Source organism: Triticum aestivum, chromosome 2D (assembly GCF_018294505.1).
Source record: "Triticum aestivum cultivar Chinese Spring chromosome 2D, IWGSC CS RefSeq v2.1, whole genome shotgun sequence".
NCBI classification, from domain to species: domain Eukaryota; kingdom Viridiplantae; phylum Streptophyta; class Magnoliopsida; order Poales; family Poaceae; genus Triticum; species Triticum aestivum.
In genome coordinates, this window is record NC_057799.1 from 285,592,117 (window position 1) to 285,613,559 (window position 21,443).

Sequence of the window (21,443 nt, forward strand, 5' to 3'; positions counted from 1 at the left end):
ATCTCAATAGCTACACATACACAATAACAACCAGAATATGTGAATGTCAGTGAAAGGACAATCTGAGCATCAAAGATGGCCTAAAGGAGCACAATCGAAATATACGCCAATTGTACACCTCTTAAGATGTAATCCATATGATATTGTTTACTCCCTCCTTCTATCTATATAGGGCCTAATGTGTTTTTCAAGACCGTCTTTGACTATTGATAAGATTAATAATACATGAGATGTATAATGTGAAAATTATATCATTGGAAGCTCCTTTCACGTACGAATTTGACGGTATATATAGTTTGTGTAACTTGCATGTCATATATTATTGCTCTAACATTTGGTCAAAGTTAGCCTTGAAAAATGCATTAGGCCCTATATAGACGGAAGGTGGGAGTATTGGGTTTCACCACTTCCTTTATGAGCACAGGAATCCACTCTACAAACTTAGTTGTTGTACAACACGTGCATTCCATAGCCATATCAGTAACCATGCACTTAAATTCACTACTAAAAATCTCTAAGACACATGAGTCAGCTTTTAGGAAGCCTAGGCATGGTGCGAACGACTCGACTTGGAGTTTCCTTCAAAGGGAATGAATTGAGACGAAGACCTTTTTCTATGGAAGCACCTCTAACATTGGCAGATAACATATCTCCAACGAAACTTGAAATCCATGAGGACATAGCCCAGTAAACTGTAGTAATAAAATATGATCAACAAACCAAATTAGAAACTATTTCAATGAGCTAGAATGGTCCAAATTTTTGTACAAATGAGGCAAACCATTGAATTCATTAGGTAATGCTATGAAAATGTCATTTTCTTTACACATATTAAAACTTTGGAATGTACATGACATAATAATTTTGGAAACTTCCAGTTTATATTCAATTTGACGGAGCTGACACTGAAATTTGGCTTCATACAGCTGATGTGCCTTATCTAGTTCTTTTTTAGGGGTCCTTATCTCGTATTTATGTGTTTTAACTGGCTAATCCTGCCATGCTAAGTGCAAAAACGTCTAGTGCAATCACACAAAGGATTTGGTAAGGCACATTTGGTAGAAGTGCCAATAGCATATTTTTTTGCTTGCTGCGATGAAATCTTCATAAACGTATGTATAACTACTTTTGAGTATTAGCCAAGTGTATCTTATGAACATATATAGAACACAAAACTGTCTACCTTAAACACTGGATTCCTGGCTATGAAGAATCAATCGAGAAATACAAAACCTGGAGGCACCAACTCCGAACATAAGACTGCAACCAGTGGCCATGTGCATCAACCAAATAAATTAATTAGCTCCCATGGACACCCAACACTATGTTTCCATGAAAGGCTTGCTAGGAGTTGCCGTGTGATTGTCAAATTTGAGCAGAATCGGTTAGAAAGAGATGCTTGATGGTTGAAAAACAAAACTACATAATCGAGCATAGTCTATTCAATCGAAGTAGATTGCTTAAGGAACATATAGCCATATAGCATCATACATTCCAAACCAAATTAAGACTTGGATTCTCGTCACCTAGTACGCTCCATTGTCGCTATTTATTAGCAGCACCCCCATATGTGAAGCAGAATAGAAGACATGTTCAGCTGCACTTGCATACTGCAGGTGAAGAAGACACATAATCTAGTTCAACGATGTATCTCACATAACATTAACTAACTAATCTATCTCCATATGTGAAGCAGAAGAGAAGACATGACTTTAATCGGCCATGATATAACAGGGCAAGACTCAAATTTTACATGACCATTATATTATTGTTAGTAAGCAAAAATGACACTACTGGTGGTATATTCGATGTAATTAATGAACACATCAACCTGTTCTCATAGCCTACCACATCAGCAAATTACAAACTTTTTTATTTAGTCTTTTAAAGATGGAAAGCAACACTGATACGTGCAAAGACATTGTTGGACCAATAGTGAAATATGTACGTACACTGTTGGTATGGAGCAATAAGTTATAACAAAAAATACAAAATTATAAGAATAAGTCAGAATAGCGCATAGTTAGCAAGTAAAAAACAGGAGCCGCAATACCTTTCAAGGTATTTTGATCTGAGAGCATCAAATAAGGGACCTTCATGTTCTCTCAACATGGATCTCAGCCGCTCCTGAAACCTTGAACCAAAAAAAGAACAATAATCCAGCTATCATTATTCCTGAGTGATTCCATGATTAGATTTACTTCTAAGAGAGCAGACTAATGCATTTATCACAGTTGGAAAGCCTAATAAAAGCATTAGTTTGAAACCTGACTATAAACGGCTGTTAGTAACAATTTTCTAGCTTTTTACTCGGCTCGTAGTCTTCATATATTACGGTGAAATTACATAAGGTACAAACTGGTACTCTAAAGAGCGCAGACTAATGCATTCATCACAAGTGGAAACCCTAGCAGATACCGTTAGATTAAAGATTTTCTACTGAGTTTAGTATGCGGCCTCACTGTAAATGTTGTTATTAACATTTTCTACTAAGCTCGAAGCCTTCATACAGCAAGGTATGTCGGGGAACTGTCATCACCGCGCGATGAAGCGGGTAGGGAACGAACAATGGCAACCATGCCGCGGCCGGCCCTCTAAACATCTAGGCATCACATGTTAGGCATGAACTCTAATTCTGAGGTTAACAATGGAGAAAGCTGTAAATCAACACTGTATGACTTGCTCTTTATGCATCATTATTGCTGGATCGATTTTGAGAAAAGCAATCACAAAGACAAAAGGAAAATTAAATCCAGGCCAAATTTATCACGTACAGCAGGTAGACGGTAGACCTCTAAGAACCACTTATAAGATCTTGCCGCATTGTCAGAACACGACACTACAATGGTAAGTACTAATTCTGTAGTTTTGTTGCATAAAAAGAATTGAACAATCCGGTGATCCAAGTATATAGGTAGAGGTTTTATACATAACTTAAGAAATATAGCATAGTAACATATAGTATATCTTTTTCAGTCACACAGGTAACTGAAAATACAAGAGTAGACAGATCTAATGAAGCTCTCCTCCAGCTGATTTTTCAATCGGTTGCCAAAAGAGTTTAGCCTCCGTGGCATGTGCTTGTGATGAGACAAAAGAAGGAACATGATGGAAGAAGAACAAACCTGACCACACGAACGGAGAAGAAGAAGCAACCCATCGCCATAGACAGAACGAAACCACCGGCGACCGAGAGCGCGTCCTCCATGAGCGGGAGGAACACGACGTGTGTTGCTCATCTGGGGCGCCTCCTTTTGGGTAGTGCTTTGGGCCTGCACCTCCGGCGCCACCCCTCCACTGGATTGGAGCACCGGCGCTTCGATCCACGTCATCGTGTTGTAGCCTTATAGGGCGACCTAGGGATCTTCCTGGGGTCGCTGCCCTTGGGGGTGAAGAGCCGGGGAAGAGAAGGTCATGCTCGTCCCCGCTGGCGAAGAGCACCCGCTTGGCACTCCGCGGAACCTCGGCACTAGCGAGTTCCCTCCGCATGCAGCCTCTCGGAGGATGAGCAGCGAGACGCAGACCCACGACCGGCAGTCCCGGCCGCTGCCGTATAGCAGATCGAGTAGCACTTGTCGGAAACCTCCACGGATCCTGTCGGGGATATACCCCGCGGAATGACCCGGCCGGACTTGGCGCTTCACCGTGACCCGCCGGAGGACTGGCGACTCACGGGTCTGGCGGCTCACTGCCAGACGACTCAGGAGCCTGACGACTCACGGATGACCCCGACGGCGGGTCAGATAGAAGACTAGGCCCAAGGCCCAGAAGGCCGGCTCACGTTTATGATGGGCCGGCTTAAGAAGAAAGGGATGACGAATATTTCCTTTACGAGGAAGCAAGACCTAGACTTGTAATTAACTTGTAAGAGAAGATAGACTAGTCCTAGTCCTGCTAGGACTCCACATGTAACCCGCCCCTCTAACTTATATAAGGAGGGGCAGGGCACCCCAAAGAGGGACGAGCAACAAGAAACAATCTCTAGGGCTAGACACAAAGAGCCGGCTTACCGGCGACTCTCTCATAAGCATAATGAGACCTAGCCACAAACAGCATGTAGGGTTGTTACCGGATGATGTTTCCCGGGGCCCGAAGCTGTCTAAACCCTTGTCTTGTGCGTTGATCCGCCCTGCGTCTCTCATCCCAATCAACCCCTCTAAAGCTACTACATAGATGCGCTGGCCTCACGACTAAGTCCTTACACCTAGGACATCTGACGTGTTAATTCCACGACAGTTGGCGCCCACCGTGGGGCTCGCGCACGGTGGTGTTTAGTTCTTGGAGGGATTTCTTTCAGGGATCGAGAAGCTCGCAATTGATGAGATGAAAGAAGCCAGCATGGAACAACCGTGTGAGCCATCAGACAACTATGGACAGAGCCGGCAGATTTATAGTTGGGAAATCAGAATTATGATTAAACCTTGGAGCAGCAGGTACGAGATTGTGATTAAGAAATTTTTTGGTTTACGCGTTACGCGATCGCCGCACGCACCATGGAGATCCGCCGAGTCCGAGTCGAAAGAAACTTGCACTGCACTGGTACGAGTCCCAAGGAAATTCCACAGCGGTGAGGGCAGGCAACATCAAAAGCGTTTTCATCGCTGTTATTTTTATGGGAAGACGAGGTTGAACCGTCAGACCAGAGGAAAGTACTAGTCCAAGTTGAGTCTGTCTCAAACCAATCGGCCACGGACTGATGTCATCGGCCGCCCGTGCTGCCGTTTCAAGTCGCCACGTTATTGTGAAGTTGCTCCCTGCACAAAGACAGGCAGCGATTGAAAGGAATATCTGCGCCCTCCTGATGGAAAAATCGTCACCGGAGACTATTCAATTGACCATGGTACTGCTAGTAGTACTGCTTGATAAGCACAGGAATCAAGGCTGTATTAATTGAAAAAGCACTGCCCTGTTCGGACTAGGATTGCTACTCACGTGAAGCCCTTTGCATCAAGCGGGACCGGCTGCTATTTATTTCGATGACCAGCCGCGATGCAGGAAAAAGCTCATTCAAATCTACTGGAGATGGGAATACTAGGGAATAGGGCAAGAAGATTTTTTCGTCAGAGTCCACTTTGTGTGGCGTTTGATGGCCATCTTGACCCGCCGGTCTCCGGCACGGACGGAGCGATCCTCCTTACTGGTGGAGTTTCTACAAAGGAAGAGTGGGTCATGGCCTGCCAAGTACTTGATCCTTTGATCACGCCGCCTCTGCCTCTGCTGCAGGCCTGCACTGCCTTGATCATGGCCAAGCCGCCGCCGAGTGACCCGCCCGCGCTTCGGAGCATTGCCGCACTCTCTATCTGGTCAAATACTATGAGGCGCCGGGTCTACATATGGAGCAATCGCCTAAATAAATCAGGTGTTATCTCTCCTATATATTTTATCAGTATATATTTTTTCTTGTGAGCGCCATTACACTGCCATGTGGTGTTTTACATGTAGGTAAATTATTCATTGCAAAAGTATTGTTACACTGCGGATATGGAGCATGCCTGCGCGTGCGCGTGCTTAGACCGGCACGGCCTTGAACCGGATCCTGCCTTACCGGGTCACCCACGCAGCGCCCTGCGCCACCGCATCGGCCGGCCTTGAGTCATTCCTTGCCGTCCGCGCCTTTCACTGGCCATGCCTGTCTTCTACCCACTGCTGCGCCGGATTAAGCCGCCCCGGCCTCACTTTAAGTCGCCGCCGGATCCCTACCGTGCGCCTCTCCCTTGCTGCAGGCAATCATTACTTTGAAAAGGGGAAAAAGACAAAGGAAAAGCACGTAGATGACGTACATCTATACGGACTATCTTTGTGTCTGACTACACTCAGTATCATTGACCACGTTCATCCGATGAAAGTACCAGGTGCTATCTTTTCTATGTATTTTATCAATACATATTAAATTGTTTGAGAACAATTACTTTGGTCTGTGGTATTTTTTCGCAGGACCATTATTTATTACAAAGTAATATTATACCGCGGAGATGGAGGCATGCCAACATCTCTTGGCAAAGGTGGTTGTCGTTACTCAACGGACTCCCGCACCGGCTTACAACGCCGTGGCCGTCTCTCACGACCGCGCCGGCTTACAACGCCGTGGCCGTTTCTCGCGACCACGCCGGCTTACAGCGCCGCGGACGACTCGCCCGTCCGCTCTCGCGGCCAGTTCACGCGTCCGCGCCGGTTTACAACAAAGAGGACAACTTGCTCGTCCACACCGGCTTACAACACCGCGGCCGGCTCGGCCGTGATTGATTTCAGTTTCACCTAGTGATCATTAACTTCATGGCGGATTATTTTTGGCCTAAACACATCAGGTGATATCCATCTAAAATATATTTTTAGCACATATTATTTTTGTCAAGGAACAGTTTACCTTTGCCTTGGTCTGCAATATTGTTATGCAGGACAATTGTTCACTGCAAAAGCTATGGCTGTGTCATGGATGTATAAACTCGCGCTACCATTATAAATGCGCTAGTATCTTATCATGCCATCAAGCTCGATGAATATATGTGCAACTGCCATTCTGCAGACCGGTTTACATCAATATGACGTGGCTAATTCGCCCGTCCACGCCGGCTTACAACGCCACGGCCGGTTCATCTGTCTATGCCGCCTCGGATGCAACGGTCGTCTTTACCATCCGTTTCTCGCGGCCTGGTCTATATCAACATACCGGGCCACACCCGTCTGCGTGAGCTGATTATTGAGTATGAGCAAGTCACTACTTGGGAAGCCCGGTTTTTCTTTCAACAAAATGGAGGCAATTATCATATACTATCAACCGCCGTCTGCACCAGATGGCTCAATGGACATGCGCACAAGTCGCCGTCACTACAGTTTGGTCAAACTTCAAACAGCCAGTTGGAAGGAATCATTGGCCGAGTTGCTGACACGGCTCATACGGGATCATTGATAACCCGCCGCAGTCACCTCAACCTTCTGTGGATACACATCGTGCTATCAACACCAATGATATACAAGTTATGCCGGTTTATATCACGGTTAAATATGGAGAATCTCAAGCCAACTCCTCGAGTCATCTTGAGACTCGGGGGCTACAGTGACATGACTCGGGAACCCCGGATCGTTGGAGGGAATGATAACCCGGTTCCGGAGGCTGCTACCATATTAATGAAAATTTAAAGGCCGTCAGAAAATTGCCGGTTCAAAATAAAGATTCCGGTTTAAAATCCGGTTCAAGAGAAATTTATCTGCCACAAAGCTTTGAAGCTCTCAATCCGGTTCAAAATCCGGTTCAAGGTAAATTTGTCTATTACAAAACTTTAAAACTCTCAATATCCGGTTTAAGAATTTCCGGTTCAAAAAAGAATTTATCCCTCGCAAAAGTTCGTGTTCTCAGGAAAAATTAAAGGACTAAAGAGTCTGTTACAAAACACAACTCAAATATAGGTACCCTGCTTTAATGACCATTGGGAGCTGATCGTATTCGAATTTAGCTTAACCCTTTTGGTATGACCCTGATTGTATTCGAATCAGAGTCGTTAAATATTCTCATGATCACTAGGGGGCTTCCTGTTCAAACATAGGTCGTATTCGAACCAAAGAGAACATAGCTGTCGATACCCTTTTGATCGGCACACTGCCGAGCTCATTGGGGAGTTTCTTGGTCATATTTGAACCATAGCTCAACCCCCTTTGGGAACCGACGTGGATCGTATTCGAATCAGCGTCGTTAAACAACTCTCAAGGTCATTTGGGGGCTTCCTGTTCAAACATAGGTCGTATTCGAACCAAAGAGAACATAGCTGTCGGTACCCTCTTGATCGGCAACGCCAAAGCCACTAGGGGCTATATGATCGTATTCGAATCTTAGCTTAACCCCTTTGGGACGGTTTTCTGATCGTATTCGAATCAGAAGCCTCAAGATTTTTTGAAGTTTCTTTTTGCAAATAATTTTTGGGATTTTATTTGAAGCTCTTTTGAACACATCTAAAGTGTATATGAGTGGTTTCTATTTAAACCCGGCTTGATTTTCGATGATAAGTCGCCGGCTTATGACAATCATCATCTATGTGGAAGCATTGGCTTCTAAGGATTGGGTTATCACACTTACTGCACAGGTATCATAAGCCGGCTGTACAGTTCAATATCACAGGTCATATAAACCAACAAATGCAAATTCAATATCACAAGTATGATATTATTGTTATGTTTCAAAGTTATGATTCATAACAGGCTTATCTGTGACTCCTTTTTTACACATCCGTGGTCATATGTAAGATATTATGACCCGCCCTGCGGTAAACCGCCAAGGTGTCTTGTGATCTACTTGTGTGCAGGATAAGACTACATTTGGGTGGTTACCCGCCCTGGCTTTTGATGTTAAGTCGTCAGGGCATATGTTGTTTAAACTCTGTGCAGGATTTGCAGAACTATGACTTATATAAATGTTTAAGTCCAAGCCCATCATCGAAAGATTGACATTGGTGTCTCAAAAGGGTTATCAATTCTTGATTTTCTCAAAAGGCTATAAATAGCCGGGTTATAAAATTTCCGGCTTACAATGGAGGCGTAATAAATCGCCATCGGCCAAGAGCCGCCGGGTATCTAAACTCCGGATTTACTTGTCAACAGATAAGGTATTTGAAATCTTTAATAGCCAACATGGCTGGATTTTTATTATGGTTATCAGAAACTAATATTATGATTGAGGTTTTCAAAGTCGCTTCAGCGCAATGGCTATTATTTTATCAATGGATATGATTTATTCTACAATGATAGGAATAGTCCCGAGTCGCTGCAGGCTTATAACCCGGCACTTGGGGGCTACATTATTCAAGTTGAGATTACATCAAATATGCAAGTCCCATGTCACTGCCAGCATGCACCATGGCACTTGGGGGCTAATGCAAAGTCATTTTTGATCACTTCATTGAAGACCCGACTCATCACATCGTAATGAGCCGACCCTTGGGGACTACTAATTGCTCCTGTCAAAAATTCAAGACAATTCTAGGATGACCCGGCTACACTACTATGACTATAGCTGACTCATGGGGGCTACACAACTGGTTTTTATTTAAAGCCATGGTGATAAGTCCCGGCTTATTCATGCTGATTAAACCGGCCCTTGGGGGCTACAGGTAATATGGATATAAGGGAGAAATATCTTCAAATTCTCAGTTTTGAGTAAATCAGATTGACCTGGTATCTGCAAAAATCATAAACCGGCGTCGGCGACAATTATGACTTGGCATCATCTATTTATAACCCGGCAATTTTGGTACTCATAAACCGGCAAGTTTTATATCTTTAAGCCGGATGAATATAAGTTGAATATTTGAAGACCAATATTTTTGTCAAGTCAGAGCATTGAAAGCCGACTCAAGTGGATTATCTCTTACAATATTTCTCAACAAGAGACCAATGTCAGCAAATTGACTCTGAAGCTGGCCTGTTGACCCGGATTTCTTAAAAGAAGTATCTGGGTTTTTTGCATTCAAAGTTTGAACATATCTACTAAAGGAGATTTGCTATGAGATTATGGATACATATCAAGAAGGAAGATGACAAGGGCTTAAGGATGATCAAGTGCCGGCTTACAAAGAATATTTAACCCGGAACACAACCTGTCAAATTTGTTCTTGTGTTTATATTGCAGATTAGTTTAACATGGATAAATCCAAATTAAACTGGGGGCTAATGTCGGGGATATACCCCGCGGAATGACCCGGCCGGAAGTATGACCCGGCCGGACTTGGCGCTTCACCGTGACCCGCCGGAGGACTGGCGACTCACGGGTCTGGCGGCTCACTGCCAGACGACTCAGGAGCCTGACGACTCACGGATGACCCTGACGGCGGGTCAGATAGAAGACTAGGCCCAAGGCCCAGAAGGCCGGCTCACGTTTATGATGGGCCGGCTTAAGAAGAAAGTGATGACGAATATTTCCTTTACGAGGAAGCAAGACCCAGACTTGTAATTAACTTGTAAGAGAAGATAGACTAGTCCTAGTCCTGCTAGGACTCCACATGTAACCCGCCCCTCTAACTTATATAAGGAGGGGCAGGGCACCCCAAAGAGGGACGAGCAACAAGAAACAATCTCTAGGGCTAGACACAAAGAGCCGGCTTACCGGCGACTCTCTCATAAGCATAATGAGACCTAGCCACAAACAGCATGTAGGGTTGTTACCGGATGATGTTTCCCGGGGCCCGAAGCTGTCTAAACCCTTGTCTTGTGCGTTGATCCGCCCTGCGTCTCTCATCCCAATCAACCCCTCTAAAGCTACTACATAGATGCGCTGGCCTCACGACTAAGTCCTTACACCTAGGACATCTGACGTGTTAATTCCACGACAGATCTTGATTCGTGATTGAGAGGCAAAAACAAGAGATTAGGGGAGAGGGAGGATTTGCGGATGCTTGTAGAGGCCTTGAGAGAAGGGGAGGAGGTGTCGGCGCAGCTTCGGGAGCGCGAGGTGGGGTCGCTTGAGGAGGCGTGTGGGAGAGGGAACGACAGAGAGAGCAGGTCGCGTGCGTGGGGAGGTATTAACTCAGCGGCACAAACACCGATCCCTTTCTTCCTTTCTTTTCTCTCGCGTTTTTTCTCTCGGCACAGTAAAATCGACGTGTCTATCGCCAACGATCGCCCCTTCTGCACAGCTGAATGTGTTTAATTCCTGCCGTGCTGCCCACCCCACCCTGAGATTCCACTTCATCGTAATCTGAGGTTGCTGCCTGGGCCTGGGGGCACTTTTAGAGCATCTCTAGCAGACCTTGCATCCCGCAAAATGCGTTTGCAGTTTGCGGAAAACGCGTTTTAAGGGTCGGTTTTAGCTGCAGCAGAACAGACCCTTGAAATTTAAACTGTAAAACGGAATATTCGCTTATATTCTTTCTCCACGTCTTCTTCTTCCTCTCGTCTGTGTCCATGGTTGGTTAGCTTGCTCCCGCAAAACCGATGAATAACACACGAAGTGGTCAAAAACGGAGCCACAGGCGACCAAATATGAAGCACACGAAGTGGCCAATCCAGGATCTAGCTAGCTCCTCCATCGGGGTAGCCAGAGGGAGCTAACTAGCTCTGCTCGAACCGATCGAGAGCTAGCTAGCTAGCTTTGCTCGAATCCATCTAGGAGCGAGCGAGCTAGCTCAGCTCGAATCGGAGCGAGCTAGCTAGCTAGCTCCTTCGTCGTCGCAGCCAGAGACGCGGACAGGTGGCCGGCGGCTAGGGGACCGGGCGGTGCGGACGGCGGACGCAGACGGGCTGCCGGCGTCCAGGGACGGGCGGGGCGTCCGGGGCGGCACAGACGGCGGACGCGGACGGCAGACGCGGAAGTTGGGATCCCGCCAACTGCTTTTCCCGATACAGGGCACCGTAGAAGCGGACGCGAAAACTGTGTTTTGCGGATCAGGGCAAGTTTTTTACAGCACCCCTTAAAATAACTTACAGGTTGGAGGTATATAAAGGGTCTGTTCGGGCTACTTTTTCCGCTCGAAACTGAAAACTGACGGTTATTTTACAGTTCCGTAGGATATACGGGTCTGCTAGAGATGCTCTTACCACCCGCGTCAGTTAATGCCTCCATGGAGCTTCAAAATGAGTCCTTGCACAAGTGTTTTTAAGTCTAACCACACTATTAATGATCATAAACAAGCTTCATAGGGATTCAATTTATGTCGGAGGATTAAGAAGCCACATATGTCGTCCCACTAAGGGAAACTCTCTATATCACAAGTCTGATCCCACAATGGCGATCAGACGCCTCTTGGCTCCCGTTGGATTTTGACAGAGGATCCAACGCCTTGCACAATGTGTACATATGACGTCTTGCATAATGGCTCACCAACGCATGAGATACAAACACTGCAATGCGTCCGTACTAATTTGTTCATGCTTCAACAATGGCTCACCAACGCATGAGATACATCAATATTACATGTGACATATTTTAACCGTCATAAACTTGTGCTTCAAAATACAACTACACATGCCTCGTAGCAAAAATTATGAAGCATGGGTTGTAGCATTGCAAGCATGTTTATCTTACGATGGAAACAAGTCTGGAATGAAAGGAAGCACGTGATTATAGAGTCCTAGAGTGAAAATCATATATGAAAGCAACATAATTAAATAAAGTTTGTGAATATACTTGGAAGCAAATTTCATTCACCGTGCTTTAGATAAAAAGCAAACTTCAGCTGTGTTGAAAGCAATGTCGGTAAATAATAGAAACAACGTGTGCTTCCCGATGTTTGAAAATCATTGTGCTAAGGTAACTAATTTATTTGCCTAAAATCTATAATAATTAGTTTCCAAAAAACTAGCAATTTCGAGCCATTATTGGAAGAGCATGCAACACAGTCAAACGCCACTACAGTAATTATGGTGATTGAATTCAATTGGTAACCTTCACATCGGATGGGCTGCATGCAACCATGCCTCATCCACCACTCATCGAGGTTGCATCCAACGGTCTCCAACTAATCTGATAGGAAGCAAAACATTAGTAGTCTGATACCTAGTGTTGCCCCCCAACAAAAGTCCTAGAGCGTGCTTAGCGAGGCTATATGCCTCAATAATGGAGCCACGTACTTCGAAGATGAAGGAGCATCTTCAAATTGCCTTGATGTTGCTATAATCTCTTTGATAATGCTTGCATAGTTTGCCTCCCGTGACTTCCTGCAAGTCATCCACCACGAACACATGTGGAAGGGAGAGATCCAAGTAAAGAGATATGGTTCACGGCAAGCCCAACCTTCCAGTATTGCTGGGTCTGAGATCCCCGAACATTTGAAAACCGACGCTCCCAAGTATGCACCTGCATCGTCCTTGTGAACAGCGCCAAAAGATCCTTCATTATTGTTCTGGGCCACGACCCCATCAACCTTGATCTTGGCAAAACCTTACTCAGGGGGGATCCACAATCGCCTATCGACTGCGGTAGGTGTAGCGGGCACGACAGTGCCCTTCTTTGGTCTACATGCTTGTAGCTCTTTGATGTAGCTATGCACAAAATGATGGGTCGCATGAGGTGTCCAAAACTGTTGTTTGTGCAAAGTTGGCCCAATAAAACGTGATGGCGCTTCCTACGCTTGCTCGCGTTCGTGGAGAGCTCCTGTTCCGGAGAGCAACTAGTTAAGAGGTACCCCTTATGAAAGGGAACCAAGGAACACTTCGCGCGCGGATCGCTCCCGCGCAGGCAAATCAGCCGAAGCGGTTTTGTTCTCTGTTTTTCCTTTCAGGTTTTTTGTTCATACTTTCTGTAGTTCAACCTTCTTACTATCTAGATTTTTTGTTTTTCCTTTTTTTTGCATGACACCGGCAGAAAATTGACGTGAAAATGGTAGAAAATTGACATGAAAAAGGCGCGCGTAAGAACAAAGTTTGTCTGTAGGTACGAATTTTCCCCCTCCCCCTTTGTTCTAATTATATTTTGGGTAATGGAGTTTTATGGAGTAATTATGGGTGGGGGCTTCCAACACTATCAAATGTCATCTTTCAACTAAGAAAAATGAAGTTACTAGTAATATCACGGTGCCTATGGCGTGGCTCCAGCTCGTTAAATTTCATATACATCTTGAAGAGGGGGGGGCATAGGTCGAAGCACGTGTTGGTTATAAATTTCCTGGGGCACTTATCTGGGGTACTTCGGAGCACATCCATATGGTTTACGGGGAGCATAGATGGTAGTTCGCCCTTGCTTTGGAGGCACCGATCAAAGCTTTGAGGAAGCATAGGCAGTGTGATAGAGGCAAAGGTGCCCCGTCTTTCGATGAGATGGTAGCTATCATTCTGGTGGAAGTCGACTTTGACGATCTGACTATGAACGTGCGAAGATGTCGCGCCTTAGCAATCGCTAAACCAACCCCGAGAGATTATTTACCACGCCGGATGTAACGACCCGAATCTGATAAGATTCGATGTCTCTGTGCTCACTGTGCTAGTCCCTGGATCGACTCGCTAGCACACATAGTACATATGAATATCAAATAACAAGTGCATCATTTACTACAACGTATGATCCAGAATTTATAAAGTATTACAAACTGAATAGCACATGGCTAACTTAATAACAGCGGAAATGTAGCATAATAAACGATGAATCCCATCAATGCCCACTGGCGAAAATGCTGAGTGAAGACTCGCGACCCTACTGTATCTCACTGATCATCTGGAAATCCTGCAACATGATAAGTTGCAGCCACAAGGGTCAATACATTGAATGTATTGGCAAATCACACAATATGATAAAGCTAACCTACATCCACAAGCAAAGTATGACAAACAAAACACTCAAGTTGGTTCCTGGAAGAATGTCTTCACCTACCTCCACTAACTGATCAAGGTTCACACACCACAACCAATTACCCGCAGAAAAGAATGACAAAGATCTTCAAGAAGTCTCAAGTGCGCCCAGTCGTGGTGCATTCTCTAGGGACAATAGAGCGCCCAGCCATCAATGCATTCACCTGATTTAAGCCCCGAAACCTCAAGTGCGCTCAGCCATGGCGCATTCTTTAGGGACAATAGAGCGCTCAGCCATTGACGCATTCACCTGATAAAAAGTCCCGAGCCTACAACTATAAAGACTCACCACTTCCATGCATCACTCGACACATACCCACATCTACCATCGCAAGCTACTCACACCATCACGCAATACAGTCAATACCAAAACATGACAACACAGAATCAAACATATAACATATCACAACAACTACACATGCATAGCAGAAATATAGGATGAGCATAATCAAAAGTGAAACTTGCCTTGAACGTTGTTGAAGTACTCTAACGCTTAATTCTGATCCGCTTCACACTCCGGACAATCTATACGATAACGAAGGCACCGATAAATAAACCGTACTCACATAACCCACAATAAAACCAACATCAAAGAATTCAAATAAAAACTTAATTAACAGAACATATCAGTAGGTATATATTATCTACATGCTAGTAGGATCACAATGCAAAAAGAATCAATTAATTTGGATCAACGGTTTGAAAGATATGGCCTCCAGAAGGTTAGATTCAAATTTGATCAATTTCAAATTTAAAAAGTTCAAAAATGTGAAATTTTGGTTCTACCAGATGCTCCTGATCAATGTGAGTACACAGGAAAAAGAATCGGTGGATTTGGACATACAGATCTCTAGATATACCTAAATGAACATTTGATATGGAATCTGCCAAAATAAATTGTGTTAAAATAGATTTCTTCGAAGAACTGCTGCGGCTGTGGATGTGCCACGTGGCAAGGTGTGAGTGGCCGTAGGGTGTTTGCTGCTAGTCTTAACCAACGAATGGTCGCTATTTAGAGGAAAACGGTTCGGCTTTAAGAAAAAAATAGATCTAATCTTGATCATCCAGGAGGGATCAGATGGACGAGAGATGCTCACCGGAGAAAGAACAGAGGAAAGCCGCCGGACTTGGACAGAACGGCGACGTGGCGGCTCGGGTGGCGATGGTGGCGCCTGCTCCGGTGGTCTCCATACTCCGGCGGGTAGCGTAAGGGACGCGGAGCTCTGCTGCGGTCTCGCAGAAGTCCTCAGCGGCGTCGGTGGCGAATGGGATTGACGGAGAGGATGGCTGGAGCTCGGGCGGTGGCTGTGATCTTCGGATCGAGGTTCTTGCGCTCGGTTCGGTACTCCCCTGCGCGAGATAGTGGGTCAAGGCGATAGAGGAGATCAAGGCGAAATTAACAGGAGTAAGGGGAAGTTCTGGGGCCCACTGTAGGCGACGGAAACGACGACGACGGAGGTCAACAGCGGTGGAACTCCGGCGAGATCGCGAAACCAACCTAGGGCACGGGAGACTGTGATTTTGGAGAAAAATCGGCAGAGGAGGACTCGGCAATCACTTGTAGGTGGATTCCATGGTCTAGGGGGGCGGGGATAGATCGATCCAATCGATCGAATCTGGTTCGGGAGTGGTCTCCATGACGAACACGGGTGGAGGAAGGGGATGACATGCGGGCCTTCCCTGTCAGCGGAAGAGAGAAGAAAAGAGAAAAAAAAAAGTGCGCTGTGGTGTTGGGCTGCTCGCTAAGCCAAAACGGGCCGGCCTGCTTGGTGGGCTGCGCGCGCGGGCGAGGAAAAGGACTTGGGCTGCATCTGTGCTGTGCAGTCCAGTGAATAGTAATTGGCAAAAATAATTTTTACAGAGCAAAAGTTTTGGCTAAAAAGTTAAATACCAGATTACTTCCCCCAAAAAAATTCTAATACACACAGTAAAATACTACTGCTAATATATAATATAATTCCAGCGCCATGCAATTTTGTAAAAATATTTATGCAATAAAGAACACACACAGAGCAGTATAAAACAAATCTAAAAATCATTTGGAGTTCATAAAATTGCAGAAATACATCAGGTGGACTCCAAATAATATTTTGCTCATTATGAACTTTTTATAACAGGGGAGAAGTCATGTTATCTCCACTCCAACAATTTGCCTTAAGTTGCAATAATGATAGGAATATTCAGATAATTCAAATATGCATAGAAATCATGATGTAAAAGAATGATACTATTAACAAACCAAATTTGAAAATTTGGGATGTTACACCGGAGCACAATAAAATATGTTGACGCGGGGAGGAACATATTCACTAGTTATATCATCTGCACTTGCCTGAATCTCAAGACGTTCCTCAAACCAATCATATACTTTATTGAGATAGGTAACTAACCCGAGTCCCCCTCTAAGAGCCGTATATGAAAATTTCATCTCGTACGGCTCAAGCAGAAACACACAAATTTTCAATGAAGAACAAGCAAGAAACTGAGATTGCAATCTGGATATTGCGAATTTAAGAGGAAAGCTTTATTGATCAAAGTGGGGTTCTGATATGTCTTAGCCTGGTCGTTGTACACAAACGAAGTACGCGCGTTGCACAATGGTGAACTTTAATCTAAACAAAACCCATGTCTAAACGGTGCCTTAAGGGATTTATTTATTGGGGAAAAGAGAGGGGATTTCGTCTACCCTTGGCAAGGTGGGACTAAAACACCTCCTGAGTCGTTACATGGGCTGGGCCAAAAAATAAGGTGGTGCCGCACCTATATTAAGATATGGACGAAACTTATGAAAGGCCATCTTGTATATTTCGTCCATGTCCTTGGATGTCATCGGGCCTGTTTTGATCCATGGGTTAGAGTTAGTTTGAGCTAGTTGGAGCTCAAATAGCCCTAAAGTATCCAAACATGAGGGCTAGATTGGAGCTAGTTGTATCTAACCCACCCCAAAAAACTATCCCACCCAAGAGGTGCTAATCGGAGCTAGTTCTCATGGGCCCCACCGGAAAATCACTTTTCTCTCCCTATCGCACCAGCCAGGAGGTGCTAATTGGAGCTACTTCTTGTGGGGTCCACTGAAAAATTACTTTTCTCTCTCCATCAAGTGCATTTATTGTCAATCTAACCCTGTCTACCAAACACCTCTTTGGCTAGAGTTATTTTAGGGCTAGTCATGAGCTAGAAACTAACTCTAACCTCTAGCTAAGTTAGAGTATCCAAACAGGGCCATCATGGTGGCTCATAAGTGCTGAAAACTCCACCAGAAACTCTGTTCTTGTTCCCCTCGTGCGCGCCATCATCTCCATGCTTGATCATGCTCCAATGTCCATCCTTCTTGTCCATGCTAGGTCCTTCATTTATAAGCAAAACAAAAGTATCCAATTTAGGCAGCATCATATTCTCATGAACACTAGAATCATTACCAAGAAACGAAAGTACCTGGTAATTTAGTTAGCGTGCGCGAGCTCTCGTAATTGGTCCAGTATATGTAGCAGCAGGAGTTGTGGGTTTAACTGTAGTAGTGATGTCCGCATCATCCTTCCCTTCTGGAATTGAAGCCATCCTCGACGGAAGCTCATATTCCTCACCCACATAAGGCTTCAAATATGCAATGTTAAAAGTGGGACCAACCCCAAACTCTGGAGGAAGCTCAAGTTTATATGCATTATCATTTATTTTATCTAACACCTTAAATGGACCATCATCACATGGCATTAGCTTAGATTTGTGCAAATCAGGAAACCTATCTTTGCGTAAATGTAACCAAACAAGATCTCCTAGTTCAAACACAATATGTATTCTACCCTTATCGCTAGCAAGTTTGTATTTAGCATTCATGTGCTTAATATTTTCCTTAGTCAACTCATGCATTTTCAAGATCAATTCAACACGTTCTTTAGCATCAAAATTAACCTTCTTCGGAGATGGAAGAGGCAACAAATCAATGGGTGCACGAGGTAGGAAACCATACACAATTTCAAAAGCGCACATCTTAGTAGTAGAATGCAGCGAACAATTATAAGCAAATTCAATATGAGGCAATCTTTCTTCGCACATTTTCAGGTTATTCTTCAAAACAACCCTAAGCATAGTAGACAATATTTTATTGACTACTTCAGTTTGACCATCAGTTTGGAGGTGACATGTAGTACTAAAAAGCAGTCTAGTCCCCAACTTTGCCCATAAACATCTCCAAAAGTGACTAAGAAATTTAGTATCACGATTTGAAACAATTGTATTTGGCACACCATGCAAGCGAATAATTTCATGAAAGAACAAATTAGCAATATTAGCAGCATCATCGCTTTTATGACATGGTATAAAGTGTGCCATTTTCGAAAATCTATCCACGACAACAAATATGCTATCCCTCCCCTTCTTTGTTCGAGGTAAACCTAAAACAAAGTCCATAGATATATACTCCCATGGAACACTAGGTATAGGCAAATGCATATATAAACCATGAGGATTTGAGTCGTGACTTAGATTTTTGACATGTAGTGTAGCGAGCAACAAAACGCTCAACATCCCATCTCATCTTTGTCCAAAAGAAATGTGTAGCATGTAAGTCCTCCATCTTCTTCATGCCAAAGTGTCCCATTAACCCCCTCCATGCACCTCCTGCAACAACAAAAGATGATCAGAGCTAGCTGAAATGCATAACTTGTTAGCGCGAAACACAATCCGTCATTGATGACGAACTTGTTCCAAGTTCTTCCTTCTTTACAATTATGCATCATTCACATATTGATCTTTGATGGTCTCCAAATCAAATATTTTAAAGTCAAGTTGTGAAAGCATAGTATAGCGACGAGAGAATGCATCATCAATAACATTTTCTTTACCCTTCTTGTGTTTAATGACATAAGGGAAAGTCTCAATGAATTTAACCCATTTAGAGTGTCTATCGTTCAGTTTTGCTTGACTTTTAATATGTTTCAAAGATTCATGATCAGAATGTATAACAAATTCTTTGGGCCGTAAATAATGTAGCCATGTTTCCAACGTCTAAACAAGAGCATATAATTCCTTATCATAAGTAGAATAATTCAGACTAGGGCCACTCAACTCTATAGTTTTTTTAATCATTTATGCCACCAGTTGTGTTCCACTACTCACTTTTGCCACTAGAAGTTACAACTGCTCAATAATGCCATTGTTCTGTGAGATACTTGCTAAAAAATGCCATTAGATATTTAAAAAACGCTCATTCCATTATATGTGTGCTAAAAATGCCATTAGACATCGTTATTGTCGGGTCAAACCCGTTAACCATGTTATATGACAAAATACCACTAGATCCACATGCCAGTTCTCTCTATCTCACAATGATAAGTGTGGGGCCCACTTGTTAGGACTAAGCAAGCAAATAATTTTACAAGAAAATAAGAACGCTGTTGGGATCAAGTGGGACCAACACTTTATTGTAGTGAGATAGAGGGAGAGTTGACATGTTGTTGGTCCATAGGTATTTATGTCACTATAACATGGCAAACGTCATTTGAGCTAAAAGTAATGGTGTCCACGGGCATTTTTGAGCATGTGCCTACGAAGAGATGGCATTTTTGAGCAATTGAAATTCCTAGTGGAAAAACTGAGTAGTGGGACCCAACTAGTGGCATAAATGATAAAAACCCTTTCAGAAAAGTATGCAACAGGTTTACCATCATGTAATAACCTAATACAATTCCACTAGCGTCACATTCAAGCTCAAAAGTATTATTAAAATCATGAAGTTGGAGTGAAGGAGCATGTGTTAACTTATCTTTCAATACACTGAAGGCTTCTTCCTGTGTGGTACCCCAACCAAAAGGCACATCCTTCTTTGTAATCTCACTGAGAGGTGCACCAATGGTGCTGAAATCTCTCACAAAATGCATATAGAAACCATCGAGGCCAAGAAAACTCCTCACTTGTGTGACCGTTTTGGGCTGCGACCAACACTTAATAGCTTCAATCTCGGCTTTATCAACTTCAATTCCTTGTGGAGTAACAACATAGCCAAGAAAAGAGACTCGGTCGGTGCAAAAGGTGCACTTCCCAAGGTTACCAAACAAACGTGCAACACATAGTGCAATAAAAACAACACGTAAATGTTCCAAATGTTCCTCCAAAGATCTGCTATAAATCATTATATCATCAAAATAGACTACCACAAATCGTCCAATGAAAGCATGTAAAACTTCGTTCATTAATCTCATGAAAGTACTAGGTGCATTAGTTAACCCAAAAGGCATGACTAACCACTCATATAGGCCAAACTTAGTTTTAAATGCAGTTTTCCATTCATCTCCCAATTTCATACGAATTTGATGGTATCCACTATGCAAATCAACTTTGGAGAATATGGTAGAACCACTTAATTCATCAAGCCTAGGAATAGGATGACGATAACGAATTGTAATATTATTAATGGATCTACAATCAACACACATACGCGATGTACCATCCTTTTTCGGCACTAGTATAATAGGAACAACACAAGCACTAAGAGATTCGTGTATATAACCATTGTCGAGCAGCTCCTGTACGTAACACATAATCTCCTTTATCTCCTCTGGATTGGTATGGTATGGCGCATGGTTGGGCAGTGATGCACCGGGAATGAACTCAATTTGATGCTTAATCCCTTGAATAGGTGTAATCCCGGTGGCACGTCTTGTGGAAAGATGTCAATGAACTCCTGCAAAATGTTAGTGACAACAAGAGGCAGAGATGGACACACGTCCTCGAATGAAAATAATGCCTCTTTGCACACAAAAGCATAGCAAACAAATTTTCTAAAATCTAAATCATCAATATCAGATTTGGTGGCAAGTAAATATCTGTTGGAAATATGCCCTAGAGGCTATAATATTCATATTATTATATTTATATATTCACAATTATAGTGTTTATATTCTATGATATAACTTCTATGATCCTGGAATCTGCGATTCAGTGGAAAACTCATATGCACGCATGGAATGATAAACAGTTAAACAAAAGGTTCCTAGTTTTGCTTCTAGGACTAACTCCTGTACTTATGGTCATTGAACGTATCCTATACATTCACTTTGGTCATTGTACTTAAGAATACGATCAATATGGTCACTATATACATGTTCACGTGGTTATACGGTCACTGCCAGACCATATAGCTCCGTATGCATTCATTTTGACCGGTCAACCAACCCACTCGG

The 21,443-nt window shown here is 43.6% G+C and overlaps 1 protein-coding gene and 1 long non-coding RNA gene across 2 annotated transcripts; both read right to left on the reverse strand.

Moving 5' to 3' along the window:
* Positions 1-2,040: 2,040 nt before the first annotated feature.
* Positions 2,041-3,621, reverse strand: LOC123052776 (uncharacterized). The gene is made up of 2 exons (XM_044476115.1): positions 3,126-3,621; positions 2,041-2,134 (listed from the first exon to the last, which is right to left on the reverse strand). Exons 1-2 carry the CDS (start codon positions 3,487-3,489, stop codon positions 2,118-2,120), a joined length of 381 nt encoding a protein of 126 aa, XP_044332050.1. The 5' UTR covers positions 3,490-3,621; the 3' UTR covers positions 2,041-2,117.
* Positions 3,622-14,729: 11,108 nt separating this feature from the next.
* On the reverse strand, positions 14,730-15,952 carry LOC123049232 (uncharacterized). The gene is made up of 3 exons (XR_006423500.1): positions 15,695-15,952; positions 15,363-15,615; positions 14,730-14,790 (listed from the first exon to the last, which is right to left on the reverse strand). It is a non-coding gene; the product is annotated as an uncharacterized lncRNA (long non-coding RNA).
* Between the last annotated feature and the right edge of the window lie 5,491 nt (positions 15,953-21,443).